Genomic DNA, 27,588 nt, shown 5'->3' on the forward strand with positions numbered 1-27,588 from the left:
TTCCCCTGAAATGTCTGCTTTATATACATTATTTACACAGTGGGCCCCACGTGATTGGCTAATTCTGTGATTCTCCTGTAGGCCAATAGGGTTGCGGATTCACATCCACCTGGAGCTGGATTGGGTGGCTCCTGTGGACCAATCACACTGCTGCATTCTGAGTCCAATTGTTCTAGGACCAATCAGACTGCTGCATTCTGAATTCTATTGTTCTAGGACCAATCAGACCGCTGCATTCTGGACCCTATTGTTCTAGGACCAATCAAACCGCTGCATTCTGAATCCTCTTGTTCTAGGACCAATCAGACCGCTGCATTCTGAATCCTATTGTTCTAGGACCAATCAGACTGCTGCATTAAGGATCCTATTCAACTTAGTACATAACACAGTGTTTGTGTTCCAAGTTGTTTGAGAACGAAGGTACCACTGTACAAGTTTTCACAGTGCCCCTCCTTCAGAGGTAGGGCAGAGAAAATATATTTTTGTCTTTTTTTGCTATGGCAACAGCCTCTCTATTGAACGCCTTCCCTAAAAAGACCCACCTGGTACCCACATTGCAATCTAACTAAGCTAACCAGAATTATTCCAGTTTTCCGGACGTTTTGGGTTTCTCCATTGCCCCCTGATCTAGCCAAACACTGAAAGAACGAAAAGGCGGTCTGGATATTTTTGACGAGAACCGCTGCCCCATTCGGCTGGTCCAGGATTCTGCCCTTCTCATGGGTCTACCTAGGTACCCCCAAGGGAATTCTGCAAAGGGGACCCACTTTGCAACAGCCCTCTCCTCGCTCGAAATTCCCAAAAAAACGATCCTCAGAGGGCACGCCACCTCCGATAATGGAAGCAAAACACACCCTTCACAACCAGCCATAGCTGTCAAATTACAGATTTGAAAATAAGGGACCAGCAGCCTCGAAAATAAGGGATCAGCAGCCAAAATAAGGGATTTTCGGAACACAGGTATGTTCTACTTCTGAGCCAAAGGGAGAAAGCCCAGCCAGCAGCCAAAGGAAGCCTCAAGCGGTGGTTCCCACAGCGCAGCAACCCGGCAAAGGGAACGCAGCAAGGAAAACCACCGTCCCCTCTCCGCTGGGAAGCGCTGAGCAAAGGCGAGTCCCCAGGCAAGGCGGCCAATTTGATTGGCACAAGGCATGCAAGCTCCACCCCCCAGTCGTTCTCAGACTCCTTATTGGGTGAGCAACGCAGCCAAACAACACAGCTGGAGCCTACCTCCTCCCTGGCCGGCAGGAGGGAGGGAGGGAGAGGAGCTGCTTCCTTTGAAACCCGGGAAATTTCAGGGACATCATCAAGAAGGGACAGCAGCAGGACATGGCGCTGGGATAAGGGACTGTCCCGCCAAATAAGAGACGGTTGACAGCTATGCAACCAGCAGCCATCCAAACCTCACCCTCCTTGCCTGAAAAAACAAACCCATCCGTGGCTAATCTTGTGGTGGTGAGTTCCGGGGGTCAAATTATGTGCTGCATCTCTTTTTGTCCTGAAAACCAGAATTCTGATTCCTTGGATGACCCCGACCCCCCCCCCCCGTGCGTCTTATGAGGCAGCGCCACAAACTTCCGGCTTTTTACACACTGTAATTTTTTTCATTAAAATGCTCCAAAAGCAGTTTTGGCCGAAGGAAACTCAGATTTTTAAAGTCAGCAGAAAAAGGAATTTCCAGGGAAATGGCAGAGGGTGGAAACCAAACCCTAAAAAAACTACCGAGGAAGCATCTTACAGTTCCTTTCTTGGAAAGTTAGGAAGAGAAACTAGAAAAGGAGAAGAAGATCTGTTTTGCGCGTCCCATTTACCTTCCACTGCCGTCTTCTGAGCGCCGGCCGGGTCTGTGGGGAAGTTTGCAGAGTCCTCCGGGGAGTCGAAAACAAAGAAGGGTCCCAGCGTCAGGTGCGCCTGCGGTGCGGTCAACTCGGCTGTGGTCAGGAGGAAGCCACAAAACAGGTCAGTTACGAACGTCCAATGTTCTCACAGTGGCCAACTAGACGGACCTCCGAGCCTTCAGAAAACCCATTCACCTGGTTGACTTCTTTGCCAGCTCATCTCCACGGCTCGGGGTCTGGGAAGGAAGCTGGGGGCCTGTTCTGGCGGCACCCGGTCGCAATTCCTCGCCTCGCAGCAGCCGCAGATGCTTCGAGGTCCCTCGACAGGAAGCCAGCTTTGGGGAGAAACAGAGAGAGCATGAAAGAAATTTAAAAACACTTAATTGATGCAACAAAAAACAGCATAAAATACAGTCTGAAACGTAAACAATAAATTCAGAATTCAAAAATCAATTTCAGGGGGAAATCCATCCCATAAACATGAGATGATCACCAGGGCTAGCTGGCTGAATTAGTCCTATTTGGGCCAGCGAGGAGACCAGAGGAGAATTAGCTGTGGGTGGGATCCCATAAAAATCTTTATAAAAAGGGAAGGAAGGGGAATAAAAGATCAGGTCAAGTTCAAATTAAAGGCCAGGCAGAATAGCTGTGTCTTACAGGCCCCGCGGAAAGGGGGTTAAATCCTGCAGGGCCCTGGTCTCCTGGGACAGAGCATTCCACCAGGTCGGAGCCACCACTGAGAAGGCCCTGGCCCTGGTGGAGGATAGTTTGGCTTCCTTAGGGCCCTCTAAACTATGGTTATTCGTGGACCTTAAGGTCCTCTGTGGGGCAGACCAGGAGAGGTGGCCTGTAAACAGTGAAAAGGGCTTCAGGAAGGGGGGGGGGATGTGTTGTGCGTCTCACAAGCGACTCACGTGCTGCTGGCAACGTCGAAGGAGCAAGCCTTGTTCCGGACGTCTGGCGTTTGGTCAGCTCGCGTTACCTTGAGGTGGCAAATCACGTACAGCTGGAGGGGAGAAGGCAGGAGGTTAAAAAGGGCTTTTTGGGCAAACAGCAAGGGGCAGAGGCGACAGGTGTCAATCAACTGGTTGCATCCTTATTAATTGCGTGAATATTCTGCCTTTTTCTCCAAAGAGCTCAACGAGACCAGCATGGTTCCCCCTTTCCACAACAACCCTGCGAGGCGAGCAAGGCTAACCGGCTCCCAGTTAGCTTCTTGGCTGCGTGGGAATTCGAACTCAGGTCCCCAAGGCCCTAGTTCTCATTTGATCCCCACCCAAAAACACTGTGGGATAGAGGTGGGGCTGAGAGGCAGTGACCGCCCCCCAGGGTCACATTCTGCGAGCTTCCTGGCCGAGTTGGCACAGGGATTCGAACCCTGCTCTTTCCCATGTCCTAGTCCGGCACTCTAACCATTGAAGCACACCGCCTCTCTAATTTTAGGGCTTGCATAGGGCAGGGGACTCACGCAATCGCTGCCCATCAGGAGAGGCGGCAAACCCACCTTGACCCAATCAGACCTCCATTTACCCCACAACTGTTTGATTTCTTTAGTTTAGACCATTTATATAGCATTTAAGTCAGTGGATCCCCAACCCAGCTTCACTTGGTTCCATAAAACCATCCCCGATAAAAAGACACACCACTCAGAATAGCAGTCTGCATGATCCGCTAAGGGAGACAATAAAATTCAAGCCGCTCAGAATTGCAAAAGAGAATAATAATAATAATTTTTATTTATACCCCGCCGTCTCCAGCCAAGGCTGGGCTCAGAGCAGCTTACAAGCAATAAAAAAACACAAGTTGAATGATTACAACTTAAAAACAAAATTAAAATACAACATTAAAATATTAAAATGTAGCCTCATCGCAGGAGGAGAAGGAAAAGAAGAAAGAAAAAGAGGGAGGGAATCAAATTGGCTCCGAGCCAAAGGCCAGGCGGAACAACTCTGTCTTACAGGCCCTGCGGAAAGAAATCAGATCCTGCAAGGCCCTGGTCTCATGAGGCAGAGTGTTCCACCAGCCCGGAGCCAGTGCTGAAAAGGCCCTGGCTCTGGTTGAGGCTAATCTGACTTCCTTAGGGCCCGGGATCTCTAGGGTGTTGCTATATATGGACTTTAAGGTCCTCCATGAGGCATACCAGGAGAGGCGGTCCCGTAGGTACGAGGGTCCTAGGCCGTGAAGGGCTTTCAAAGTCAAAACCACCACCTTAAACCTGACCCTGTACTCCACCGGGAGCCAGTGCAGCTGGAAAAGCACTGGGTGAATGTGATCCCATGGCAGAGACCCTGTGAGGAGCCTCGCTGCAGCATTCTGCACCCGCTGGAGTTTCTGGGACAGCTTCAAGGGCAGCCCCGCATAGAGCGGATTACAGTAGTCAAGCCTGGAGGTGACCGTCGCATGGATCACTGTGGCCAGGTCGGGGCGGGAAAGGGAAGGGACCAACTGATTGATGCGGCAAAGGTGGGAAAATGTCGCTTTGGCTGTTGCTGTAACCTGCGCCTCCATGGAAAGGGAGTTGATGAACTATGCAGAACTGGCGAAAATGACAGATTAAGAGAAAACGGCAACAGTGGCTTTGAAAAAGAATGGGAACCATTTATATTATACTTGCAGAAACAAAGAAAGTCGATAGACTTGATGGCAGGATTTAAATAAACATTCACATTGTTAGTATTCGAAAATGTTTAGAAGATAGAGAAATATTAGGGTGTTTTTGCTTTTACTTTTATGTCTTTAGGTTTGATGTTATGTTAATAACTCTTTTCTGAAGTTGGGGGAAGCTTAGGAGGGGAGGCAGGAAGGAATATATGGTAAATGTTAAAAATTTGAGATGTAATGAAAAAGAAAAATGAATAAAAAATTAAAGAATTAATTGCAAAAACCCAGTTGAAGCTATTTCTGACCCCCGCAAGTGACCCAGCTGCCTCCAGGGGGCAGTGCAGGCCATTTCGCAAAACCCGCCTAGGCCATTCTGCTGCCCACCGGGCGCTTTGAACTATAACTCCCATCAGCGCCAGGTGGACAAAAGCTCTAGGGACGCTGCTCCCACAGAGCCGTGGGTCCAGATAAGGCCTCCCACACCGCCAAACCCCACCTGCTCACCATATTCCTGGAGTCCCCGGCAAACCGGAAGGCGTCCACCGTGAAACGTAGCGTCTCCTCTGAGACTCTGGGTGCGAGGAACGTAGACGAGACGCCCTCTTGCCTCCCGTCCACCAGACACCTGCGCCAAAGGGAGAAATCGTCACCGACTTTGGGGACTGGAGGGTGGTGGAAAGTTGACTGTTTCCCCCAGATTTCATTCATTTATTAAATTTATTCAATTTTAAATTTATTAAATTTGTTGACCACCCTTCGGGTGAAAAGGAAAGGAAATTCTTATGTCAGATTTCTGTTTCCAATGACTCCTCGAGGTCAGCCCTACCTTTCCCACCTACCTTTTCCCTTCCTTGGATAATAATAATAATAATAATAATAATAATAATAATAATAATAATAATAATTTATACCCCGCCCATCTGACTGAGTTTCCCCAGCCACTCTGGGCGGCTCCCAATCGAGTGTTAAAAACAATACAGCACTGAGGATACAGGATCGAGATTTTCTCGGGTTTCCCCCTGCGATTTAACTGGGTTTTTCCCTTTTCCCAGGGAAAAGCTGCTCTTTTGTGCTAAATCAGAGCAAACGTCAAGCCAGAATTGCCTGTTTGTGCCGATTGAGTGCTAAAGAGTGGATTTTTCCAAAGCTGCAGGACAAAAGGAGGCTGGATAAGCCCTCTGTTATTCTTTAGGAAGCACCATTTGCCGCGCACCGTGCTGATGGGAGGTTTAAGTCCCGACATATCCGGAGATGCCGTCAGGAATCGAACCCAGAACCTTCTCTGCACACAAAACAAACGCTCTATCCCCCAAGTCACAGACCTTAGCGGGGAAGAGGCTTTTCTGCCTGAGGCCTTTAGATTGCTGGGCAAGAGATTACTAGCCAGACAGAAGGCATATTCCTATGTTTCCAAGCGAGGGAGCTGGAAGGGACCCCCTGAGGTCATCCAGTCTAACCCGCTGCTAGGCAGCAATCACAGCAGAAGCAAAGTCTCAGAGGGTACTAGAAATAACGATTTTGCTCTGAGCGCTGCTGAAACAGGGATTCCTGGCTTTGGGCAGCCCGTCTCCCCCCATTCAGGGAGCACTTTAATCATCCGTTTCCCATGTGGTCTCTGGAACTCCCTGCCACTTGATATTAGATAGGCACCTCCATTGTACAGCTTGATGCATCCTCAAATCTCTTTTCTGTTTCGGCAAGCCAGCACCCAGCTGCTGAAGGTGACTTGGCCTGTATTTTGTTAATTTTATTACATTTTATCAGCTTAAAAGTCCAGTTTCTTTAGTTTTTTGGCTGCTTTTAAATGAATAGGGCGATGCCGTTGTATGTGAACAGCTCATCGAATTGTTGTTGTTACCGTATTGGCCCGAATATAAACCGCACCCACAAATAAGCCGCAAAAAAAGAGAATAACCGAATATAAGCCGCTCCTGAAATCGCTGCGATTGGTAGAATTGTAACTCCGAGCCAACTGAAGCCTTCGGTCTCGCAAGCCCAGAAAAGTTACCGTACAATCGGCTAAAATGGAAAATGCTATTCAATTTCTACAACTCCATAGGTACTCAAGCTCGCAAATTGGCGACGAAACCATTCTTCTGTTCCGTTTTACCACACGTCTGTTCCGGCAGCGATATCGTAAAAAAACCATTTTTCGTTCGGCCCTGCTTTAATAACTTTTCGGGGTCGGAATTTTTTTGGGGTGGGGAGAAAAAGTGCGGCTTATATTTGGGCCAAGACGGTATTCAGGATAGAAGCCAGACTGGGGATAGCTCAGATGGCAGAGCGCAAAACGGGTTGCGGGTTCGAATCCAACGATTCTGCGATAAAACTTACGAAATAAAACACTCATGCAAGCTATTCCTTACCCGTTGGAGTCGACAATTGCATACGTAGACCCCAAAGTGGCTTCAGGGCTGGCGACACAGCTGTCCACAAAGAGCCTTAGGGGAAGGTGGTTCTCTGCCATGACTTGGGCTTGCAAGTGCAGGATCTCACCCAGCTGGAAGCGAGAAGATAGCCGCTCGCCGCTCCAGTCATCTTGGCGGCGCGAGAGGGTGAATGCGTTAATCATTTTTTATTTTTTTAATTGCAAGCATAGCAGAAGAGAAAAGGAAATAACTTTTCCCGCCGACAGCGTGGTTCATTGCAGTGGCCCCAAGCCTGTGGAACAGCCTGCCACTTGAGACTGGGCAGGGAGGGTCCCTTACTGAGCTGAAGGCCAGATTTAGGACTGATGAGGCCCTGAGCTACCGAAGGTAATGGGGCCCTTTATATGTCCAGCTCTCCTTTGTTCAACAAGAAATTGTCGCTTTTTTGTTTATGGTAATTTATGGACCTAAAAAGAAAAGTTAAGAAATTTGACTACAATTGGAATATTGTTTTTGAATAATGATATTGGAAAACTGCTACGTTTAGTTACAAGGAAATTCAGGTGGGAGGGACTAGAGGAAGTCAAGTAATATGTTTATGAGGTTGGAAGTTTAACTAATTAATTAATTTGTATTGTTTATGTGTTTGATGTTGTATCTTTTACTGCTATTTGCTTTATTTTCTTCTTTTTTGTTGTTTTATTTGTTTTACAGTATGTGTTATAGTTGTATGAAAATCAATAAATAATTTATGGACGTAACAGGTATCAAAAGCCATTTGCACATCGCAAAATATGTATTTTAGCAAAGTGATTGTTGAAGCGAAATACAATTAAGTAGAAGTATATTAATAGTGAAGTAATTATTAAGCTCTAACTTAAAATGATTTTTAATTCATAACTTAACGCAAACATTTAAGGTTTATGATTTCTCTATTTGCTTCTGAGGAAACTGAATAGTTCAGTGAAACGAGGTTTGTACCCGGCGTCCCGTTAAGGCTTTGTTCAGTTCTAGGTTTTCCTAATTTTTCCCTTAAACTTCTTGATTTTTGTTATTCAGTTTAATTCTAGAAGATAATATTTCTAGTCGATTACTTCTCGTTTCAGGGATTTTCACGGTATTTCACCTGTTTTGTGTAATTTCGCAGTTCCATGACTGTCTTTTTTCCCACCGGCTTCAGGAAAGAAGCCAGCATTTCATAAAACAATTTTGCTGCCCTAACAGCAGCAAAGGTTAGGAACTTCAGGAGTGAGGGGGCTAAACAGAGCTTGTGAAGAAGGGACCCAAGGGTCATCCAGACCAACCCGCTGCGAGGCAGGAATATGCAGCTGTTTCATGCAGGGTTTGAACCCGCAACCTTGGCTGATGTACCGTATTTTGCGCCCCATAGGACGCTCCGGCCCATAGGACACACCTAGGTGTTTTTTTTTGGGGGGGGAATAAAGAAAAAAAAATTATTTCCCCCCCAGGTGCGGGGCTGGAAGAACCAGGTCGGGGAACAGTGGGAAGGCACGCTCTGCCTCCCCGCTGTCCCCCGAGCTTGTGGGGCTGGCGATGGGGAGAAGTGCGCTGATCCCGGGACTGCAGGCAGCTCTGCGCAACCCTCGGAGCCGGTCTCCCGAGGGTTGCGCAGAGCTTCCTGAAGCCTGGAGAGCGAGAGGGGTCGGTGCGCACCGACCCTTCTCACTCTCCAGGCTTCAGCGAAAGCCTGCATTCGCCCCATAGGACGCACCCAGATTTCCCCTTCATTTTTGGAGGGGAAAAAGTGCGTCCTATAGGGCGAAAAATACGGTAGTTATCCTGCGTTCAAGAGCTATTAGCCAGAACAGCCAAGCAGAAACTCCATTTTTCAGAGACAGCGAACCGCAGTGATGTTTATAGGCTTTGGGGGTTATCTGGCTGTCCCCTGTTGGAGGCAGGAGACTTGGGCTAAGGGGAAATTTGCATCCTTTAAGCCCTGGTGCTCAGCAGCCCTGGATCCTAACCGGACGGGTTTGGGGGCTTTGAGCTAGGCCCTTCCCGCACCCCGAATCCACCCTTTTCCTTACCGTTCATGAGTCGCAACGAGAATCCGAGCCTCGCTTCGGCCGACACGGTGGACCTGAAAGGGGCCCAGGTGGGGCGGATGGCCAGACTGGAGACGTTGCCTTTCCTGGAAACGGGGAGACAAGCAGCGGAGAACTCAGTCCAATGACCGCGGGGCACCTAGATGCCATCCAGACTGACCCGCCACCCTCGGGAGCGAGAAATCGCTTCCTGCTCCGCCCATTACTCCTCGCTGCTCCCAGACATCTAGGGGGTTGGCAGGGCAGAAGACGGGGATCCTCTACAGTGGGAGGAGCCACAGCCAATAATGGGAGGAGCTAAAGGCCTCCATCTACAGACATTTAAAGAGGTATCAGACCGCTTTAAACCATCCAGGCTTCCCCCCAAAGAATTCTGGGAGTTGTAGTTTGCTAAGGGGGCCAAGAGATGTTAGGAGAAAGAACCATCTCTCTCTCAGAACTACAATTCCCAGGGTGCTTTAACTATCAAGACCTCTTGCCCAGGGTACTTTGGGAATTGTAGCCCATTGGATGTGCCTGAACTACAACTCCCATCATGCAGCAGGCTGGCAGGGGTTGATGGGAGGCAGCTCCCAACTCCCAACAGCACCAGAATAAATCAATAATAATAATAATAATAATAATAATAATTTATACCCCGCCCATCTGGCTGGGTTTCCCCAGCTGTCTGGGCGGCTTCCAACAGAACATTAAAATACAATAACCTATTAAACTTTAAAAGCTTCCCTGAACAGGGCTGCCTTCAGATGTCTTCTAAAAGTTGGGTAGTTCTTGTTCTCTTTGACATCTGGTGGGAGGGAGTTCCACAGGGCGGGCGCCACCACCGAGAAGACCCTCTGCCTGGCTCCCTGTAGCTTTGCTTCTCGCAGGAAGGGAACCGCCAGAAGGCCCTCAGAGCTGGACTTCAGTGTCCGGGCTGGACAATGGGGGTGGAGACGCTCCTTCAGGTCTACTGGGCCTTTGAGGCCGTTTAGGGCTTTAAAGGTCAGCACCAACACTTTGAATTGTGCTCATAAACGTACTGGGAGCCAATGCAGATCTCTCAAGACCGGTGTTATGTGGTCTTGGCGGCCGCTCCCAGTCACCAGTCTGGCTGCCGCATTCTGGATTAGTTGCAGTTTCTGGGTCACCTTCAAAGGTAGCCCCCCGTAGAGCGCATGGCAGTAGTCCAGGCGGGAGATAACCAGAGCATGCACCACTCTGGCCAGACAGTCTGCGGGCTGGTGGGGTCTCATCCTGCGTCCCAGATGGAGCTGGTAGACAGCTGCCCTGGACACAGAACTGACCTGTGCCTCCATGGACAGCGGTGAGTCCAAAATGACTCCCAGGCTGCGCACCTGGTCCTTCAGGGGCACAGTTGCCCCATTCAGGACCAGGGAGTCCCCCACACCTGCCCGCCTCCTGTCCCCCAGAAACAGTACTTCTGTCTTGTCAGGATTCAACCTCAATCTGTAATACAGTAAAACATCCGTCCATTAAACCGTCCATTAAAAGCTTCCCTGAACAGGGCTGCCTTCAGGTGTCTTCTAAAAGTCAGATAGTTGTCTATTTCCTTGACATCTGGTGGAAGGGAGTTCCACAGGGCCGGCGCCACCACCGAGAAGGCCCTGTGCCTGGTTCAGGCCTTATGCACTGACGGAGGCTGAAGAAAGCCGCAGCCCCAGAGAGACGAAGGACCGCAAATTGGGGGGAAGAACTTCACCTGTTGGATTTCTGCCGCTCTTTTAAAGGCACAGGAGCAATTCTCCAGACCCTCTCCTACCCATGAAGCGGCGCTATGTTAGCTGCGATTCCGGCATTGATGGGGGTTGGTTTGGATGACCCCCGGAGGGGGTCACCCTCCAATTCTGCGAGTCTACGAACAAAAGCCAAGGGCTTGCTAAGCTGAAAAAAGCCTTGCTTCACCCCACACCCAACCGGCAGCCTTCCTCACCTGGGGTAGTGGCACTCAATGGGTATCTCTGCAGCGTTGGTCCTGGTGATTATGGGATTGGCGGAAGGAGACGGCTTGTGGAAGAGACTTGTTCGGTAGATCAGCGTTTCCGGAGTCATCTGGAAGCAAAGGGAGATGGCTCTTAATAGGATTTACTGCAGGATCCGTCCATTCTGAGAACTTTAGCTTTCCTGGAAAAAAGGTGGCTCCTCACCGGCTGTTTTTGGCAAAGGATCGGGCCCCACCGAAAGGCCCCCATCCCCTGGGACGGTTTCCCGGCCAGCCCCACAGAAAGCTATGGGGCTCAGGAAGAAAATTAACAACAACAACAACAAAATTATTTATATCCTGCCCTCCCCAGCCAAGACAGGGCTCAGGGCGGCTGACACCAGATATAAAACAATGGATTGAAACACCACTTAAAAAACAAGATTAAAAGACAACATTAAAATGCAGAGTTGACCTACGGAACTCCCTGCCACAGGAGGCGGCGGCGACCGCCGACTGAAATGGCGAGGACTGGGCAAATTCGTGGAGGAGCTGAGGGCTGTTTGTGGCTGCCATGGGCCCGATCCTGCAGGCTCTGTTTTTTGGGGACAGGGAGGAGAAGGCTATTTGTGGAGGGTTAAGGCTATCATCGAGTGGCTATCCCACAGCTGGAGGCAGCAATGAAAGAGGCCGGAAAACGCAGGAGGGGAGCGTTGGGTCTTGGGTTCGAATTCTGCCTGCGGGTTTCCTAGTAAGGGCGTCTAGTTGGCCGCTGTGGGGACAGGGCGCTGGGCTAGCTGGTGGCCTGATCCTGCAAAGCCTCTTTTTGCATTCCTATAAAGTCCAGGGGTCATCAAACTTTTTCAGCAGGGGGCTGGTCCACTAGCCCTCAGACCTTGTGGGGGGCCGGACTATATTTTTGGGGGAGGGAAATGAACGAATTCCTATGCCCCACAAATAACCCAGAGATGCATTTTAAATAAAAGCACACATTCTACTCATGTAAAAACACACTGATTCCCGGACCATCTGTGGACCGGATTTAGAAAGCGATTGGGCCGGATCCGGCCCCCGGGCCTTAGTTTGCCTACCCATGCTCTAAACAAGGCGTGTCCAAAGTCTGTTTTGGGGGCCTAATCCGGCCTGCCAGTCGGTTTAATCCAGCCCCTGTGGCAATTAATTTCCCGGGGTAAAATCCTAAAGAAACCTCAACTACTTCAATCTTTAAAAAACGCCAACTTTGGGGTAAAATCCTGAATAAAGCCCAACAACTTCAATCCCCCCCCAAAAGTCAACAACTTTGGTCGGCCCCGACAGCCCTTCGCTTCATCAAATCTGGCCCTCTTTGGAAAAAAGTTTGGACACTACTGCGTATAAACGTTTAGGCAAAAAAACCCCAAAGTTGACAAACACACAAACACACAATTCCTTGTTTTTAGTAAACTCCCATCAATGCAGCAATCACTGAGTTTAGCCCTTGCAAGACAGATTACGCTAGTAGGATTGCAAGAAGTTTTGTGAGGTCAAAATGTAATGAAGTTTGATTTAATAAGGTGAAGATTTATGTTTGTTTGTTTAAAAAACATTTTGGAAAATTAATTAATTGTTTTTTTTTAAAAGAGAAGTTTTGTGAGGTGGAGCATTCGAAATATTACAAGAAAGACTAGGAAAAGAGTTATTAAAGTTGATAAGGTGAAGATTTATGTTTGTTTAAAAAACTCTTTGGAAAATTAATTTAAAAAATTCAACAAAAAAGAAGTCTTGTGAGGTGTAGTATTTGAAATATTACAAGACAGACTAGGAAAAGACTTATTAATTAAGGATAATTAAATGCTACATAAAAATTAAGCCTCCTGCTCCTTTCCATGGGGCTGGCTTGGGAGACTCACCCTCCCGGGGGGTTCTGCCCCATGTTGCTCAACACCCCTAGCACCCCATCTTTAAGCTGCACCCCTGAAGCTGGACCCACCCTCCTCCCAAAACCCCCCCACAAAAACCCTTCCACCCCAAAGAACCTGGACTGCGATGCCACACTGATGGAGACCCGCCTCAAAGAGGACCACGTCGGTGGTGCCAGCGGCGAAGGACACCGGGGCGCACGAGGCTGCCCCCAAAGTCAGGTCTGCGGGGGACACCAGCCTGCCCACCCCAAAGAGGTCTCGGTGCACGGCCACCACCAGGCGATGTGGCTCGCAGGAAACCTTCACAGCGTGGGGCGTGGCAGGAGCGGCCCTGGAAAAAACAGAGGAAGGGGGCAAGGGGACATGATCCGAGGTCTCTGGCTGCCACCAGGCAGGACTCTGGGGGTCAGCAAAAGCCCCCTGGCAGAAAAAAACGCCCCACAGCAAAAACAGCCCCATCACAAACTCCTGCCCCATAGCTGCAACCCCGGCGTGCAATGAAGCTGAGAGCCAAGCGATTGTCCTTTTATACTGCTTTCTGGCTCCGCCCACAGTCAGCTGACTCAAGCAATTAAGACCTGCCTTGTCCCGCCCTCATTCCCCCGGGGTCCTAAAACCCGCAGGGTTTTTTTTATAATAATAATAATAATAATAATAATAATAATAATAATAATAATAATATATTATTTATACCCCACCTATCTGGTTGGGTTTCCCCAGCCACTCTGGGCGGCTTCCGACACAATATTAAAATACAGTAATGCATCAAACATTAAAAGCTTCCCTAAACAGGGCTGCCTTCAGATGTCTTCTAAACGTTTGGTAGTTGTTGTTCTCTTTGACATCTGGTGGGAGGGCGTTCCACAGGGCGGGCGTCACCACCAAGAAGGCCCTCTGCCTGGTTCACTGTAAGCTCACTTCTTGCAATGAGGGAACCACCAGAAGGCGTTCGGAGCTTCCTATAATTCCTAGCAAAAAAAGCTATGCAGGAATTTTTTGCCCACACGGAACTTGAACCCGTGACCTTGAGATTAAGAATCTCCTACTCTACCAGTCACGCTATTCTCACTTTTTTCACCTCTCAGCTAAAAAAATCCTTGATTTAACCCCTATGTGGTGATCAGGATTAAGGCCCTCTGCAAAGAATTATTTCTTGGGGATTTTTCTAAACCTTATGCAAAGAATATTTTTGCATTTTTAAAGTGGGCATGATTCTGGTACTGGTTCTATTCAGGTTTACTCTGTCCAACTGAGTTGAAATGGATATCCAGCCCAATTCTAGGGAGGTTTACTCAGAAGTAAGCTCAAAGAGCTCGCAGCCAGTAACACCAGTAAAGTTGGCCAAAATGTACAAATGTTGGAAATTTAAAGAAAAAGAAGGTACCTTTTACCACATGTGGTAGGATTGTAAGAAAGTAAAATGCTTCTGGGAAATGATATATATATAATGAGATGAAGGAAATGTTGAAATATACATTTGCGGGGAAAAACCAGAAACATTTTTACTTGGCATTGTAGGTACAGAAATGAATAGACAAAAATCTGTTTTTATATGCAATTATAGCAGCGAGAGTATTACTAGCCCAACGATAGAAACAGGAAGAATTACCAAGGAAGGAGGAATGGAAAATAAAACTGATGGAGTATGCAGAACTGGCAAAGTTGACTGGGAGAATTCAAAACCAGAAAGACCAGGACTACCTTAAGGATTGGAAGAAATATATGACTTATTTGAAAAACAATAGCATTAATGTAACCTCGCTTGTAGGTTTACAAGGAGTTTTGTAAGGGGGGCTGTATAAATTATTGTAAAATTATTTTGGAAGGAAATAATTCGGAAATGAAGTTGAAAAGCATTAATTGTAATAACAAAACGTAAGAATAGATAGCAGATCTGAAAATCACTTGACAGAATTGATGGAAGCCTCAGGCTATAATAGCCAAAATGAAGATGATGTGATGTGAAGTTTTGTTTGGAAAACATATGCAAAAATTAATAAAGATGATTTATTTTAAAAAGAGAGAGAGAGATCGCAGCCCGTGTCTCGTTTGCAAGGAGATGAAATGCTATCGGCTATTTATCGCACGTTATTCATTCGTATTTGTTTGCAGGGAGGGTTATAAAATATTGCACTGGTTAATAGTCACCCCAAACTTTCCAAGATACTATCAGTTTCCTTTATTGCAGGAAGTCTGACACATTTTGGGGGTCATGGAAATAGAAGGAATCCACTTTAACTTTGCAGCCTGAAATGGAAAGGATGTGATTGATTGGGGGTAAACCTATCTGGAGTTTCACCTGAGAGTCACAGGTGTAGCCAATGGTCAGGATAATTAGACTTTTCAGGTCCTTCCAGAGAGGTAAACTTTTAAACAGATCCTTCAGATCATCTATTTCAGTAGTTTTATACACTGGTGGATGGTAATAAAAATTCAAAAAAATCAAAGCGGTTTGCCATTGAATCAATTAATTGATGGAAATTATAAATTTGTGGAATATAAGGCTTTGCAAGTAAAGTACGGATTAACCAGTGAAACACAATGGCAATATATCCAATTGAAACATATTTGCAAAGGCGGTTTGGCCCTGACGCTATAACAGCATGGGAAACACCCTTGCTGCTACAAGATTTAATTTTGGAAGTCAATCAATGAAATTTTATTATAGAGATATTTGTAGAATAAATTTGGAAGAAATTCTTCCAATTTTTCTTCTTCCAATTTTTCTTCTTATTTTTTCTTTTTCTTTTTTTTATATATGTGTGCTTATCTGAAAAATATATGTGTCTATGTATTTGTATGTATTTTGCTTGTATTTTGTAATAATTATGTTAAATGAAATTTAATAATAATAATAATAATAAAGGTTGAATCTCTGCAACAAAAACAAAAAACTCTATAAAACCATACTCAACAGGAAGAAATACGATTTAGAATATGATAGACAAAAATGGAGTGAAGAGTTAGAGGTACAGATAACAAAATGATATATGGGAGTCAAGTATGAAATCAGCAGAAATCGCCTCTATATGGATCTAAGGCTAAGACTTATTCAACAGAAAATAATATTCAGAGTCCACTGGACTCCATCAAAACTATACCAGAAGAAAATAACAAATGCAGAAAACTGCTGGAGATGTGGGAGTAAAAATGTGAACTTAGTACATATGATGATTAACTGCCCGATGATAAGATCATTTTGGTGCGAGGTGAAGATATATATAGCAAGAGTAATAAAAAGAAATTGTTATTTAGGGGAATTGAATTTAATTCTAGATTATATACCGGAAACATGGGAGATTTCAAGGGATCAAAAATAAAATAAAATGGATGTACTGTGTTATATTAGAAGCAAAAAAACATTGTTTTGATGAATTGGAAGAGCCGCAAAAAGATTCCATTGAGCACATGGATTGATAATATGGACAGATTAGCTACATACTAAGGCCCGGGGGCCGAATCTGGCCCAGTCGCCTTCTCAATCCGGCCCACAGACGGTCCGGGAATCAGCGTGTTTTTACATGAGTAGAATGTGTCCTTTTATTTAAAATGCATCTCTGGGTTATTTGTGGGGCATAGGAATTCGTTCACCCCCCCCCCCCGCAAATATAGTCATTATTACTTTTCAAAGTATCAGACCCACAAGGTCTGAGGGACAGTAGACCGGCCCCCTGCCGAGAAAGTTTGCTGACCCCTGGTCTAGATTGTTATAAGAATTTAAGGTCTCAAATATATAAATTAAATGTTTACACATGTACAAGGCAAACACATACATAGGTATATATACCACGTGCCTGAAATACTACAGGAGAGCAATCCTGAAACCACTTTGACACTCCCAAATTGACCTCAAATATTTCTCTGCAAGGAGGGAGGAAATGGGGGGAACCTTCCCATTTTCTTTTCGCTTGCAAATCCTGTCTTAAGGGTGCGTTTGTGTAGGAATAGGGTGAGCCTGTGACCTGGACTCGGGAACTAAAGTATTAACCATCACAAAAGAATGGCCAGGCTGCCCAGGTAAAGCAATCAGTGACCATTATCAGGTACCCTGGCAGACAGGATTTCCGCTGTAGACCGCCTCCTTCTGTGATGTATGCATGATGTTTTGGGCTACAGGGTGGGCAATTTCAAGAGTCTATATAAGGGCTTTTGCACCATTATTCTGGGTCCCTCCTGCCTCCTGCGTGTGGTGAGTGGAGACCCTATTGCAACAGTTCAATAAAGATTAGGCTTACTAGCCGCTTTGCTTCTCAATATTCTCTGCTTGGCCTCTGTTATTTTCTCCTGCCAATGTTGTTGTTGTTGACTCGCTTCCCCCCCACCAGCCCCAAAGAGCAGGTCGAAAGGAACCCCGCTGGGCTCCGGAGGCTTTGGGTGAACGCATCTTGAACGCACAGAACACACCTTATTTTAGAGGGGGAGAACAAGAAATCACCCCCCCCCCGTTCTCCCCCTCCTATGGTCCGGTGCGTCCTATAGAGCGAAAAATACGGTAGATTTTCAGACAGGACTGATGGACAGGACTGAATAAGATGTAAAAGTATGTTTACTTACTGTTGAAAATGATACTGTATGTTAAAAAACTAATAAAAGTTTATTTAAAAAATACCTTAATTTTTTTATTACAGTATCCATCTGGAAATCCCCACCCCAAACTTTCTGTGGGGTGGTAGCATTTTGGAAAGGCCGCTTTGGGGAGAAATAATATTGACAGAGCAAAGGTCATTGAGCTGCGCGGTGACTGGGAACAGGATGAGGGCCTGAAATTTTTGACTTGGAAAAAGGAGGGAGGAGGTAAAAGGGGGGCGGCCAGGCCATCCCAGACACCCCAAAACCTCGCCCACATCCCTCTTCCGTGGCAGCTCGCCCCGTGGCAATCCTGTCCCCTGGGCACCCGCCAACCTGCCTGCTTTTGGCCAGGGAAGGTTGGTGCCGATTGGGAAATTGGTTCATTGGCAGGTCGTGACTTTGTCCAAACTTTGCCCAGGTCGACGTTTTTGACGGGGAGAAGAGGAAATTGCGATTTTCGGAAGCGCCCCTGGCCCCCCAACTAGAGAGCGACCCGGTGGAAGGACCCCCTCCGTGCCAGGGAGATGACAACTTCTTTTGACAAGCAAGTAGACATCTGAAGGCAGCCCTGTTTAGGGAAGCTTTTAAGGTTTAATAGGTTGCATTTTAATGTTTGAATGTTGTGTTTTAATCTTGTTTTTTAAGGTATATTTCAATCAATTGTTTTTATATTTGGTGTTAGCCGCCCTGAGCCTGGTCTTGGCTGGGGAGGTAATATAAAAATTACCCACTCTGGGGTCCCACAGCTAATTCTCCCCTGGTCTCCTCGCTGGCCCAAATAGGACTAATTTAGTCAGCTAGCCCTGGTGATCATCTAATGTTTACTGGATGGATTTCCCCCCTAAATTGATTTTTGAATTCTGAATTTATTGTTATTCAAGTTTCATATTGTATTTTATGCTGTTTTTTCGTTGCATCAATTGTTTTAAATTTGTTGTTAGCTGCCCTGAGCCCGGGAAGGGCGGGGTATAAATAAAAATTTATCTTTATATATTATTATAAAAAAGAATATGGGCAGAAAGTACACCGGGCGAGAAAAAGGTAAACCCGAAGAAAGGAAAGCGAGGGAGGAGTCCGAGGGTTGCCGAGTTGGAAGGGAACCCCAGCGGTCATCCAGCCCGACCCGCTGCAACGCAGGAAAACCCAACTCCCCGTTCATCTTTGCAGCTTTCAGGTCCCGCCAGATATTCCACCTCGCTCCACCTCCATCGACATGGACGCTCCTCCAGAACCCAGCATGGCCAAGGAGTACGAAGATCTTCAAAGCCTGGATGTGCCAGGCGAACGTGGGCAGCACTTTGGGAGAGGTACGCAGGGGGGATGGAGCGGGGCCGGCCCATCGGACTGGGTGTGGAGAGGGCCGGATTTAGGTTTGACGCGGCCCTGAGCTACTGAAGGTAATGGGGCCCTTTCTATGTCCAGCTGTCCTTTGTCAACAACAAATTGCCGCTGTTTTTCTGTGAGGAATATACCGTATTTTCCGCTTTATGGGACGCACCCGACCATAGGACGCACCTTGTTTTAGAGGGGGAGAACCAGAAAAAAACCTCTCCCCCTCTCTGCCCAGCGCCCCTTCAGCGAAGCGGCAGGAGGCGCTGCGCAGAGGGGGGGAAATTCCGCCCCCCTTGTTTCCCCCCTCTAAAACAAGGTGCCCTTCAAGGTGCGTTCAGTCGCCTTCTGGCGGCTACCTTGGAAGCCCAGAGAGCGAGAGGGGTCAGTGCGCACCGACCCCTCTCACTCTCCAGGCTTCAGTGAAGGCAACCCAAAGCCTCAAGAGCGCGACGGGAGTTTCCGCTGCGCTCCGGAGGCTTTGGGTTCCTTTCGACCTGCTCTTTCGGGCTGCCAGAGAAGCCCACCGCCAGCCCCAAAGAGCAGGTCGGGGAGCAGCGGAAAGGTGTGCAGCCTTCCCGCTGCTCCGCGAGCTTCTTGGGGCTGCCGGGGAAGCCCGGGTTTTGCCCCCCCCAGCCCCAAAGAGCAAAGAAGCCAAGACAGCGAACAGGACGCATCCCGCTCGCTGTCTTGGCTTCTGCCATAGCCGCGCGCAACCCCTCCAGCCGGGAGAGGCTGCGAGCGGCTATGGCTTCTTTAGTCCCGCGCAACCTCTCCGGCAGAGAGAGGCTGCGCGCGGCTATGGCAATACCCCCACCTCCCGCCAAAGCCCACAGGAGCCGCGCACCCTTTAAGGAGCGCACGGCTCCTGTGGGCTTTTCTACAAGGAGGAAGAAGGGGCTGACTGGCCACATCAGTCCCTTCTCCCTCCTGGGGAAAAGCCCGCAAGAGCCGCCAGAGCTTGTGTGCAGCTTTTGGGGGCTTTACCTGCCTGCCTCCCCCCTGCACTCACTCCATAAGACGCACACACATTTCCCCATACCTTTTAGGAGGTGAAAAGTGTGTCTTATGGAGCGAAAAATATGGTATGCTATGTGGTCATTGATGGATCTCATAGGTCATTTGCACATCACGGTCATACTTTGGGTTACAGCCACTTCAGCTTGCATTTTTTTGGGTTGCGGACCGCCGAAACCAGAATGGGTTACTTCCGGGTTACGGCGGTTGCGCATGCGCCGAAGCGCCGAATCACAACATGCGCAGACATGGGTTGCGAACACTGCGGGTTGCAAATGTGCATCCCGCACGGATCACGTTCGCAGCCTGAGCGTCAACTGTGTGTACTTTATCAAGGTGATTGTTGAACTGAAATACAATTAAGAAGTATATTAGTAGTGAAATATTGATTCAGCTCTAACTGAAAATGATTTTTAACTCATAGCAAACGTCATCATGCAAATATATTGGCGTTGGGCGATAACAAAAGTTCTTTTCGAAACACAGTTTACAAGGGCGCATCATCCAGTCTCTAGAAACTTGCTATAAAGGAAATAATAATAGGTGTAAATATGTGGTGCAAACTACAAACAATTATAAATAGCAGAATGTAGGCACCCTCTATATAGAAATGAGCAAACCAGGGATATTTTAGGGAGCAGGCGGGGCCCATGACTGACATCCTAGGAGACTACACAACACAGAACCCTGTTGCTGTAGGCAAGTTTTATTTTATTCATTTATTACCTTATATTTTGAATATGTACATCCAGTTTTTTCCCCTTTAAATTTTTTTGGGGGCCCCAAGAGAGTGGGGCCCTAAGCTATAGCTTGTTTGGCTTATACTAGGGTTACCAGATGTCCCCGGTTCCCGCGGACAGTGTCCGGATTTGCAAATCTGTCCCCGGGAAATGTGGCAGCGGCAGCCTCAGCAGGCCGGAGCCAGCCTGGTAGCGCAGTTGGCTCTGGCTGGCTTCAGGAGCTGCCCGCTGCCGTGGCGCCCGCCATTTTTCCTCACCAAAAGTCCCCATATGATGCATCTTGTGTGCAACATATCACAAGGGGACTTCCGGCGAGGAAAAACGGCAGGCGCCACGGCAGCGGGCAGCTCCTAAAGCCAGCCAGAGCCAACTGCGCTACCAGGCTGACTGCCACTGCTGCCGAAGGGGAACCGGGGACATCCGGCGGTACAGTTTTCCTGCCCCCTGCCCCCTTCCCCCTTTGTTTTGACAGATCGGGGGAGGCTCGGGAGTCACGAGTAGGTGGCTGTTGCCCAGGAGGGGCGCAAGGTGGGCAATTTCTCTGCCGGGCAAGGTGCCAAGCCCTTCTTCCGCACCCTGTGAAACCCTGATGAGGAACGGTCGAGGGAGCTGGGAATGTTTAGCCTGGGGAAGAGGAGACTGAGAGTAGACCCAAGAGCCACCCCTCTTTTCCTCCCCACAGCGCTGCCTCCATTCCAGTCGCCCTGGCGCCGGATCTGCCCCACCAACCGCCTCGTCTTGGTCCTGATGGGCTTCTGCTTCGCCCTGACCCTCTCGGTGGCTCTGCTTGGCGTCCAGAGTGAGTGATGGGCGTCACAGCATTGGGGGAAAGGAAGCGGGGGATTGGGTGCTCAGAGGCCGGCTTCCCCAACCTGGTGCCCTCGGCCTCCAGAAATCTGGGACTGCACCTCGCTAGGGCATGTTGAATTTTTCAGCTTAGGGGGTCCTTAAAAGTTGTGAAATGGCGCAGGAATTCCATTTTGGTTAGATGAATATTAATTTAGTTTTGCTTGGTAAGTAAACTGTGGGAAATTGCAGAGAAATCATTAGAAAGGATTGCCACCATATTATTATTATTATTATTATTATTATTAATTATTATTATTTAGCATTGCTCGACATTTTCACACAGAGAAAACATTTGCTCAGTTTGGGAATCAAAACGGTTTCAGGTCAGTCTTCCTGTGCTGATCTATGTACATGCTTGGTTGCTTATGAACATTTAACATATATCTAAGACCTCAAAAGGGACGCAGGTGGTGCTGTGGGTTAAACCACAGAGCCTAGGACCTGCCGATCAGAAGGTCGGCGGTTCAAATCCCCGCGACGGGGTGAGCTCCCATTGCTCAGTCCCTGCTCCTGCCAACCTAGCAGTTCGAAAGCACGTCAAAAGTGCAAGTAGATAAAGAGGTACCGCTCCAGCGGGAAGGTAAACGGCATTTCCATGCGCTGCTCTGGTGCGCCAGAAACGGCTTAGTCCTGCTGGCCACATGACCCGGAAGCTGTACGCCAGCTCCCTCGGCCAATAAAGCGAGATGAGCGCTGCAACCCCAGAGTCGGCCATGACTGGACGTAACGGTCAGGGGTCCCTTTACATTTACCTAAGACCTCAAAATTCCTATCACACTGTCCTGAATCTCTCGACATTCATCGGATGCCCACATTTCCAGGGGAATGTTTTCGTCTGGTGCCCAAAGACATTTGTGTGTGTGTGTGTCCTCCCTCCTTCCCTTTTCTCTTTTTTGACAAATTAAAAAAGGACCCCTGACCATTAGGTCCAGTTGTGGATGACTCTGGGGTTGCGGCGCTCATCTCGCTTTACTGGCCAAGGGAGCCGGCGTACAGCTTCCGGGTCATGTGGCCAGCAGGACGAAGCCGCTTCTGGTGAACCGGAGCAGCGCATGGAAACGCCGCTTACCTTCCTGCCGGAGCGGTACCTATTTATCTACTTGCACTTTGACGTGCTTTCGTACTGCTAGGTGGACAGGAGCAGGGACCGAGCAACGGGAACTCGGATTTGAACCGCCAACCTTCTGATCAGCAAGTCCTAGGCTCTGTGGTTTAACCCACAGCGCCACCTGCGTCCCTTTTTTGACAAATTAGATGCAGAATGTATCTCTACTGGGTTTCATTCTGGGGTTTTTTAGGGGATGCCCAGCTTTCTCACTAATTAAAAAGTTCCTCTTGAACCTCCGCCCGGCTTCCTCCCATCGCTTCCAATTGCTCTGACCTGAAAGTGCTCCAACCTGGAGGAAGGGATTTCAAAGCTATGAAACTGCCAAAATGGAAAAAAAATTCATTACAGAGCTCGCCTGGGACGCCACCTTCTTGCTCCCACTGCGCCAATTAATTAACTTAGCCTTGCCAAGACGGTGGTTTTATCATCGCTGTTCCAAAGGCCCCAAAACAGCTTATCTTGCAGACATCGTCCCTCTTAATTGAATTGCCGCCACCTTCGTTCCCACCCCCACCCCCTTTTCCAGTAATAAAATTTGCAAAGTCTTGGGAGGCTGGGAGGACAGGGCATTTAAATAAAATAAAATAAAGAAATGCGTCTGCAGGCAAGCTACCTGTCTGGAGACAGGGAGAAGAATTCCCTCTAGCCCCGTTAATATAGGTCAGTGAGAGATTTTACTTTCATGGGCTCCATGATCACTGCAGATGGTGACAGCAGCCACAAAATTAAGAGACGCCTGCTTCTTGGGAGAAAAGTGATGGCAATCCTAGACAGCATCTTAAAAAGCAGAGACATCACCTTGCCAACAAAGGTCCGTATAGTAAAAGCTCTGGTTTTCCCAGTAGTGATGCATGGAAGTGAGAGCTAGACCATAAAGAAGGCTGATCGCCGAAGAATGGATGCTTTTGAATTCTGGTGCTGGAGGAGACTCTTGAGAGTCCCATGGACTGCAAGAAGATCCAACCTCTCCATTCTGAATGAAATCAGCCCTGAGTGCTCACTGGAAGGACAGATCCTGAAGCTGAGGCTCCAATATTTTGGCCACCTCATGAGAAGAGAAGAAGACTCCCTGGAAAAGACCCTGATGTTGGGAAAGATGGAGGGCACAAGGAGAAGGGGACGACGGAGGACGAGATGGTGGGACAGTGTTCTCGAAGCTGCCAGCATGAGTTTGACCAAACTGCGGGAGGCAGTGGAAGACAGGAGTGCCTGGCGTGCTCTGGTCCAGGGGGTCACGAAGAGGCGGACTGGCTGTTGTCACCATCTGCAGTGATCATGGAGCCCAAGAAAGTAAAATCTCTCACTGCCTCCATTTCTTCCCCTTCTATTTGCCAGGAGGTGATGGGCCCAGTGGCCATGATCTTCGTTTTTTTGATGTTGAGCTTCAGACCATATTTTGCGCTCTCCTCTTTCACCCTCATTAAAAGGTTCTTTAATTCCTCCTCACTTTCTGCCATCAAGGTTGTGTCATGTGAGGTTGTTGATATTTCTTCCGGTAATCTTAATTCCGGCTAGGGATTCATCCAGCCCAGCCTTTCGCATGATGTCTAATTCTAATTCTATGATTCTGCAGTTCTTATGTTTGTAAACTGTGGTGAAGGGAGTGTGTCCAGCAGGAGACGTGCGTGCGCCAAGCGTCCATGCCAAGAAAGAAGGGGTGGGTGTGTGTGAAAGGAAAAGATCCGAGTTCAAATTTTGCTCTTCATCTGCCTCTCACCAGGGGCTCGTTTTAGCGGAGATCAACGGGCGGCGAAGGAGGCTCTCAAGAGTTTGAACCTGACAGTGAAAGCAGGGCTCAGCAACATCCAAGAGAAGAGTAAGTGAGGGGATGGGAGGAACAGGAGGAGGTGCTGAGTCCCAGTGGTTAGAGCGGATTGCACAGAGACATTGGGCATCCTTTTAGTGGTCTGCTGCCTTCCTCCAACCAAAGCCCTTCTCCCTGCACGTCAGCCACCAAAAAGCTCTCCCAAAAAGCTTGCAAAGGTGGTCTCTGTGCTTCGGCGTCCGATCTGAAAGACGCGACACACAAGGAAAGAGGATTGGGGAGGGAGGAGGCAAGAAGAAGAAGCGCAAACAGGAAGTAGTTTTTCACATCGCCGCCGTGTTTCCGATTCCAGGGAACGACACCAGAACGAAACTGGCCACGTTGGAGAAAACGATGAACGACCAGGTATCGAATATGGAGAAAGGTGGGTGCCCCCCCTGAACGATCATGCAATACGTGTTGTGGGTGCGAGACCCCCTTACCCGTCTCCTTTTTAAAAAAAGCATTTTTATTGATTTTCCAATAAAAAACATCCAATTAATATATCCAATCATAATCCAATAAAAATAAAAAACTAAAATTAAAAAAAGACCAAATTATAATCCAAATTATAATTGTTGATTTTTCGGAGCTCCCCATAGTCTTCACCACCTCTCAGTCCTACCTCTCCTTCTTGTTTGCATATTTTCCACATCTCGATTTTAACGCTTTAAAATTCTCCGTCCCTGGCTCCACGATTCTCAATCACGTCAGACATCATATATCCTTTCGTCCGTCGAAAAACAACTTTATTTGTGTCTATATATTTTTCCAATGGCTCCTTTGCACCTGGCTGGTTCCAACAGGGTGCTTTGTAATCTTGGTTGGCGAGGGGCGGGAGGAAAGCACACAGGAGCTCAGACCTTAGGCCTGGCAAACGGACGCTTTGCAAGACCTGAGCTGCGCTGCTGCGAAGAGCAAAGCGCCCTTTACTGAACCTGAGTCGCTGTGATGGCCTGGGATTCAGACTTGGAGGCTGAACCTGAGGAATCCCAGTCTGCACAGGAGTCCCCGCCTCCAGAACCAGCTGAGCCGGGGCTGGGGCTTGAGCCTGAAGGGTCCTCACCTGTGCTGGGTCCTCAGGTGAGACTGCTCTGGCTCCAGAGGTGATGGAGGACCCATTGCCTGCAGGTGCTCCTCTCCCAGCCCCGTCAGGGGAAGGTGAGGTTGCCTCTGGGTCCAGTAACCCTCCAGCCTCTCCTGAGCTGCAGAGGCTCAGGGCAGAGAGGCGGAGGGAACTAAGTTCCCACAGGAGGAGTGCTCGCCTCCAGGCCAGGAGAGGCGAGTCACCTGTGGACCGGGGCAGCCCTATGCCTAGGGGCAGATAAAAGCCAGCCAGCCCCAGTCCCAGGTTGTGGGAGCAACATTGTTGGTAGCCTGTTCCTGCTGGCACCCTGTCCTGCTTTCTGCCAGAGTTCCTGACCTCACCCGACTCCCTGCCTTGGACCCCGTTTCAGCTTTGACGGACAGCCTCCATACCGCACCATCGACCTCAGACTGGACTCGGACCTCACCTCTTGATTAGCCCCCAATGACCAGCACAGTTGCTCGGGCCTCAGATCTCGCCGAGAGACCTGCGGCTCCGCTGTGCTAGCTCGGGAGTTTGGTGGGCCCAGGGCCGTCTTACCCACAGGTGTTAGGGGTGTGGGACACCTGGGTGCCGGGCTCTCAGGGGCGCCAGGCCGGATGTCTGGGGCCGAGATTTGGAGTCTGAGATTGGGAAGAGTCGACAGCCGCTGCCGAGCAAAGCCGAGCCCGTCAGAGCACTGCAGCTACTGCGCACCTGGGATTAGCGCCCAGCGCATTCTGCTCACATGAAGGACCTGGCTTTGCTCAGTTGCTGCTGCGATAAGCATTTTAAGGTCTTAGATATGTAATAAAGGTAAAGGGACCCCTGACCATTAGGTCCAGTCGTGGCCGACTCTGGGGTTGCGGCGCTCATCTCGCTTTACTGGCTGAGGGAGCCGGCGTACAGCTTCCGGGTCATGTGGCCAGCAGGACTAAGCCGCTTCTGGCGAACCAGAGCAGCGCACGGAAATGCCGTTTACCTTCCCACCGGAGCGATACCTATTTATCTACTTGCACTGGCGTGCTTTCGAACTGCTAGGTTGGCAGGAGCAGGGACCGAGCAACGGGAGCTCACCCCGTCATGGGGATTCGAACCGCCGACCTTCTCATCGGCAAGTCCTAGGCTCTGTGGTTTAACCCACAGTGCCACCCGCGTCCCCATAGATATGCAATACATGTTCATAAATGTACCAAACAAACATGCACATAAATATATAAACCACATGTCTGAAAACCCCACAGATAAAAAGTCCTGAACAAATTGACCTCAATTATTTCTTTGCAAGGTCAAAGTGGGAAACCTCCCCATTGTCTTTTTCCTTCACAAATCCTGTCTTAAGGGCACATTTAAGGTATGAATAGGGTGTGAGCCTGTGACCTGGCCCAGGAACTAAGTATTTATCATTACAAAAGACTGGCCAGGCTCCCCAGGCTATCCAATCATTAAGCAGGTAACCTGTCAGATAAACAAGTCACTCAGATTTCTGCTGTAGACCGCCTTTTCTGTGATGTAGGTATGATGTATCTGGGGGGGTGGTCTTAGGTTACACCCCTTCTGTGATGTATGTATGATGTATGTAGGGGTGGTCTTGAGCTCCAGGGCAGGGAATTAAAATGTCTATATTGTTCCTCCTCCCTCCTGCGTGTGGTGAGTGAGGACCCTGTTGCAACAGATCAAGAAAGATCAGGCTTACCAGTTGCTTTGCTTCTCAAAATTCTCTGCTTGGCCTCTGCTATCTTCTCCTACCAACAGGGAACCTACGTAAGGACTCTATACGGGCTCTTGGATACCCCATAAGGGAAAAAAGGCAGATATTTTTTTTACAAGCACCGCTCCCCGGCACCGCAAATGCTTAAGACGGCCCTGGGTGGGGCGCTGGTTTCTTCAGGGTGCTCAGGATTTGGCCTGGAGGAAAGTGTGCAGCTCAGGGGCCCAGCTGCGACTCTCCCTCGCTCCCTTTGCAGAATAAAAAAATTCCTTCCAGTAGCACCTTAAAGACCAACTAAGTTAGTTCTTGGTATGAGCTTTCGTGTGCAAGCACACTTCTTCAGATACACTGAAACAGAAGTTGCCAGATCCTTCTATATAGTGAGAAGGTGGGGAGGGGTATTACTCAGAAGGGTGGTGGGAATGGGAGATTGGCAGATAGCTGAGATGAGCCTGTTGACGACTCTTAACGACTGCAATAGGTCTTACAGGAAAAGGCAAGGGGTGAGAAGGTGAGAAATGGCTTAGTCATGTATAATGAGATAAGAATCCAATGTCTCTGTTCAGACCAGGTCTCTCCATGGTTTTAAGTTTGGTAATGAGTTGCAATTCAGCAGCTTCTCTTTCCAGTCTATTTCTGAAATTCCTTTGTAGTAAAACAGCTACTTTGAGATCTTGTATAGAATGTCCTGGGAGATTG

At 48.4% G+C, this 27,588-nt stretch overlaps 2 protein-coding genes across 5 annotated transcripts in view; one reads left to right on the top strand and one right to left on the bottom strand.

Moving 5' to 3' along the window:
• The window catches only part of LOC309517553 (zona pellucida sperm-binding protein 3-like), a 30,105-nt gene extending 16,863 nt beyond the window's left edge, over positions 1–13,242 (bottom strand). Inside the window, exons 1-8 of the mRNA XM_082196774.1 lie at positions 12,811–13,242; positions 10,808–10,926; positions 8,857–8,960; positions 6,806–6,977; positions 4,944–5,064; positions 2,753–2,844; positions 2,034–2,173; positions 1,812–1,982 (exon numbers count right to left, since the gene is read on the bottom strand). Coding sequence (XP_082052900.1) covers positions 1,812–1,982; positions 2,034–2,173; positions 2,753–2,844; positions 4,944–5,064; positions 6,806–6,977; positions 8,857–8,960; positions 10,808–10,926; positions 12,811–13,173 — 1,282 coding nt within the window. The 5' untranslated portion in view covers positions 13,174–13,242. The remainder of the gene's footprint in view (positions 1–1,811; positions 1,983–2,033; positions 2,174–2,752; positions 2,845–4,943; positions 5,065–6,805; positions 6,978–8,856; positions 8,961–10,807; positions 10,927–12,810) is intronic.
• LOC309518053 (asialoglycoprotein receptor 1-like) overlaps positions 1,732–27,588 on the top strand; it is a 35,846-nt gene continuing 9,989 nt past the window's right edge. The window contains exons 1-6 of one of the 4 annotated variants that reach the window (XM_082197854.1): positions 1,732–1,959; positions 17,684–17,809; positions 18,433–18,572; positions 21,034–21,150; positions 24,029–24,124; positions 24,426–24,497. In XM_082197854.1, coding sequence (XP_082053980.1) covers positions 17,790–17,809; positions 18,433–18,572; positions 21,034–21,150; positions 24,029–24,124; positions 24,426–24,497 — 445 coding nt within the window. In that variant the 5' untranslated portion in view covers positions 1,732–1,959; positions 17,684–17,789. Of the gene's footprint in view, positions 1,960–17,431; positions 17,491–17,683; positions 17,855–18,432; positions 18,573–21,033; positions 21,151–24,028; positions 24,125–24,425; positions 24,498–27,588 lie in introns of those variants that run through there. The other 3 variants (XM_082197856.1, XM_082197855.1, XM_082197857.1) reach the window with 3 other exon arrangements.

This window comes from Podarcis vaucheri, assembly GCF_965113315.1.
Source record: "Podarcis vaucheri genome assembly, chromosome: 13".
Taxonomy (NCBI): Eukaryota; Metazoa; Chordata; class Lepidosauria; order Squamata; family Lacertidae; genus Podarcis; species Podarcis vaucheri.